Source organism: Arachis duranensis, unplaced genomic scaffold (genome assembly GCF_000817695.3).
Source record: "Arachis duranensis cultivar V14167 unplaced genomic scaffold, aradu.V14167.gnm2.J7QH unplaced_Scaffold_90502, whole genome shotgun sequence".
In the NCBI taxonomy this organism is placed as follows: domain Eukaryota; kingdom Viridiplantae; phylum Streptophyta; class Magnoliopsida; order Fabales; family Fabaceae; genus Arachis; species Arachis duranensis.
In genome coordinates this window covers 14,200-18,690 of record NW_026265197.1, presented here as the reverse complement: position 1 = coordinate 18,690, position 4,491 = coordinate 14,200, and the positions used below count along the sequence as shown (strand labels likewise).

Here is a 4,491-nt window from a genome sequence, read left to right as displayed (position 1 = left end):
ATTGAACTGAACATTGAAAGACTACTGCTTACAACTCGCTTTCTGTCTTATTTGCTGGCCTTTAAGATGACTGGTACTAGGTAAAAAAAAGGATATTACAATAATAATTGTGCACCCAGAGTAGACCAAAGCAGCTTCACTCACTTTCTGCTAGCTAGCTTGCCCGCGGGTAAAGCCTAGCCTACTTTCTTGCTACAGATAGATACAGAGAGATATACAATTCGCTTCTATGGCTTGCATCTGAGGGGAACTCAGACTCATAATAAATTTAGCACACAAGAGGGTAGGGCCTCAACTCACAATCTCTAGAACAGAAAGATAGCCCTCGGGCATAATTGAGTACTTAATATAATAGATTAAGTACTTCACTTCTTTCAAACTAACTTGTCCTAGCTAGATTACTTAGTTCTCTCTTGCTCCCGGCATCACATCATAGGGCATTATGGTTGGTGTGCTCGGATGGTTCCGATCAGTCTTTTGCAATGGGATCTGCTACGCTTACTGTCATGGTCTTTATCGTTGGGCCCGCTTGCAGACAAACCAATCTAAATAAAAAGAAGTGCCTAATTTTATAGTACAAAATAATAGGTTGCATACGAGGCAAGAATTCTCATCGGGTGCCAGCGATCCATAGAAATAGAAAGCCCCGTTTCGTATGGTACCACTACCACACCACATTATTACCCCGGTCACGCATAGGCCACTACGCCTTTTCGGGTGGAAAGGATAGAGTTCCGCGGAGGTGTCTTCTGGTCACAGCCTAGTTCTTCTCCCTTCTGGTAAACAATCAGAATGAAAACAGAGCAAGAACCGCTTTCGTTTTGGATTCGGCTTATAGCTCCTTTATAGCCTGCCTTGTGTTGCTATTAAATGGCGAAAACTTCTTTGCACCCCCTTTGTTTGTTTGAGTCTTCAATAAGTTCGTTCCACGAGCCTTCTGACGAGGATACGCCAGAGAACAACTAAACGTATTAAATGACAAAACTTAACCCTGTTAAGATGAGTAAGCCCCCGGGTGGATGCGCGTGAGAAGAACTAAACTACAAGACTCCTACCTAATATCTTGCTATAGGCGCTTTTGGCTTTTGACTTGTTTATGTATGATTACGATAGAACTAGGGGCGCTAGCGTTGATGCAAAATTCCTATTCTTGCCTAAGCCTTCTACTTACTTTTCGAGTATAGCCTTGTGAGGAACTTAACTTTAGCTCTTCGAATGACAGAAACATCTTTCTTGCTCTATGCGAAGAATAGCCCTTAAAGCTGGGGAAGGAAGAAGTGTGAAAGCAAGCAAGTCAAATTCAGGCACATTAGTAAGTTCTTTTCTCTGAAGAATGTTCGAACTCAGACATAGATGACTGGGATCACTACACTGGCTTTGTTGGTTGGTTTGAGGTAGGCAAGTAAAGAATAAGAAATTAGGCAGGGACCACGCTACACTCTCACCTCTCTCGAGCTACAGGAACCCTAAGCCAGGTATGATGCTGACTTTGCAAGCGCAGGGAAAAGAGCTGGTAGTGATTCTTCGGGACAAAGGCCAAGGGTGAAGCCGGGGAAGTTTAATATTTAATCAATTCATAAATGACATCGCCTTTAGGGGCGCCGTTTTCATCCAACTAGAAATATCGTATGAGAAGCAAAAGAATGTTACGTTACGCCCAAAAGTCCCATGCATCCTTTCTTTCTTTGGTCAACAACCAAGCACAACTCAATAGAATGAATTCTTCAAGACTCCTACATGAACTTTCTGTCTGGAGGGAATCAATTTTTCTCAATCAATCACTACACTATGTTTCCACTCCATTTTCATTACGAAGATGTCTCACGTCAGGATCCGTTGCTCAAACTGAATCACGCCAACGTTATGGAAGTTCCTAGATCGTGTGAAATAAGACTAGTACCAAAGGCACCCTATGATTTCATAATCAAAAATGGAAAATTGGCTATGGAGATTCCGCGCGGTCAGAAATTAATACAGACACACAGGGGTTCGACAGGAAAGTCGTTTCGATCAAATCCATTCTTGGGGTCAAATAAAGACAAAGGATATGTCAGTGACCTAGCACGACAAAGCACTCTCCGAGGGCATGGAATGTCTAATTTTTCGGTAAGAATCTCGACAGTAATGTCTCTGGTGGATTCTCCGGTCGAAAGACGGCTAAACTCAATTCAATTCTCGATGGAAACGGAGTTGTTCGAATTCTCCCCGGAACTGGAAGATCATTTCGAGATCTTCGAACATATTCGAGGGTTCAATGTGACTATTGTAACTTCGGCCAACACACAAGATGAGACTTTACCACCGTGGAGCGGCTTTTTGCAAAAAGATGAGGGAGATTCTGAGTAAGAGATGTTATGGACGAATTGTTTGAAGCGTTTCTTCCCTTTATTGAAAAAGTTGGAGAAGCTGCCGGGCTTAAGGAGGACTCTGATGCCACATCTTCACTTGACTTCAAGCAGGAAGTAGACCAGCCGTCTGAAGCCTTTAAGAATAGAAAGAAGGTTGAGGCTGATTGGACCCTCTTCGTGCCTGACTTCTCTATTGATCTGACCGGCTCGATTGAGACAGAGAGTAAAGGTGCGAATCGGCTAAAAGGCTGAGTCCGAGACTGGGAGAAGAACTTGCAAGAAATGCAGACTTCGCTCCGCACCTTTAGGTAAAGATCCCCAATGTCCAATCTTCCTTTTATGGAGATATTCTTTTATGTAACTTCCGGTAAGAAAGGGGATAGATTATCGAAAAAAAGATGTGCGCACGAGAGGATTCTAACTTTCATACATAGAAGAATGATTGGCAAAGCACTCGAACAAAGCCCTTAGCTTCTAACTTCATTCATTCGAAAGGTCGCTGGAATTTAGTTAGGAGCAAATCCGTCACTGGACGAGGAAGGAAAGGGAAGGAAGATATGTACAAGAGAAAAAGTATATTAGAAAGCGTTAACAAGACTATCAGACCAAGAACAGAACTGCTGGAGGAACAACTACCTAAGGCTGAAAATGACATAGAATAAGTGGAATCTCATGCACACTTTGAGGGAGGTGGTTAACCGGTGCTTAGAGAACTACCTGGGATGCCGATAGACCAAGGGAATGGGTACGTTGGTTACCCTGGGCAGAATAGTGGTACAATACCACTTATCATTCGGCAACCAAACAAAGACCGTTTGAAGTGGTATATAGGCGCCCACCGCCTCTAATTACGTCCTATACTCCTTAGTCCAACAAAGTGCATCAAGTTGATTGCGACTTACGCTAGGGATTGTGTTTTGCAATTTGGAAAGGAGAATTTGCATGGAGCTCACAGGCCCGGACCCTCTAAGTATGGGGAGTGCCACTACTGCTTTCATTGTTCTACTATTGAGTTGAGTGCAAGTCTCGCTCATTGAATTGCCGCGGTGGCCTCAAGTGCTGATTTTCATTTCTTCGTTGAACGTTCCGGTTTTGGTAAGCGGTTTGACTGCTTTCCTTGAGAAGGTGGTAGATTGTGGCTAACACTATTCCGAATCGGTGTCCCTGGGGCCCATACAGTACCAGGGGAGCGAGCCTCTTTTTTATCTATTCTAAATTCTCATTCGATTACGGCATCAAAATAGAAAAACTCACATTGGGTTGGGTTTAGGGATAATCAGGCTCGAACTGATGACTTCCACCACGTCAAGGTGACACTCTACCGCTGAGTTATACCCCTTCCCTTGCCCCTATCGAGAAATAGAACTAACTAATCCTAAGGCAAAGGGTCGAGAAACTCAACGCCACTATTCTTGAACAACTTGGAGTCGGGCCTTCTTTTCACACTATTACGGATACGAAAATAATGGGAAAAATAGGATTCGACTGTCAACTGCTCCTATCGGAAATAGGATTGACTACGGATTTGAGCAATAGCACATAATTTCAAAAAACCCGTACGATTTTCCCGATCTAAATAAAGCAGGTTTTCCATGAAGAAGATTTGGCTCAGCATGTTCTATTCGATACGGGTAGGAGAAGAACCCGACTCGGTATTCTTTTCTTAAAAAAAGAAAAAGATAAGAACCAAGTCAAGATGATACGGATCAACCCCTCTTCTTGCGTTCTTGCGCCAAAGATCTTACCATTTCCGGAGTAACTGGAGTTACATCTATTTTTCGATTTCCATTCAAGAGTTCTTATGTGTTTCCACGCCCCCTTTCGAGACCCCGAAAATTGGACAAATTCCTTTTTCTTAGAAACACATACAAGATTCGTCACCACAATAGGGGTAACCCCGCCGTTAACTACTTCAATTTTATAGTAAAATACATGCCCTACCAAGAAAAAGACAGAATCTGTAACTTGCTATCCTCTTGCCTAGCGGGCAAAGATTTACCTCCGTGGAAAGGATAATTCGTTCGGATCGACATGAGAGTCCAACCACATTGCATTGCCAGAACACATGTTGTATATTTGAAAGAGGTTGACCTCCTTGCTTCTCTCATGTTACAATCCTCTTGCCGCTGAGCTCCCTTTCTCC

At 43.2% G+C, this 4,491-nt stretch overlaps 1 protein-coding gene across 1 annotated transcript; it reads left to right on the top strand.

The window, feature by feature from the left end:
* Nucleotides 1–817: 817 nt before the first annotated feature.
* LOC127744688 (60S ribosomal protein L5, mitochondrial-like) lies at nucleotides 818–3,762 on the top strand. Its single transcript, XM_052256807.1, has one exon. The coding sequence runs from the start codon at nucleotides 1,738–1,740 to the stop codon at nucleotides 2,344–2,346; it is 609 nt and encodes a 202-aa protein (XP_052112767.1). The 5' UTR covers nucleotides 818–1,737; the 3' UTR covers nucleotides 2,347–3,762.
* The last annotated feature ends 729 nt before the right edge of the window (nucleotides 3,763–4,491 follow it).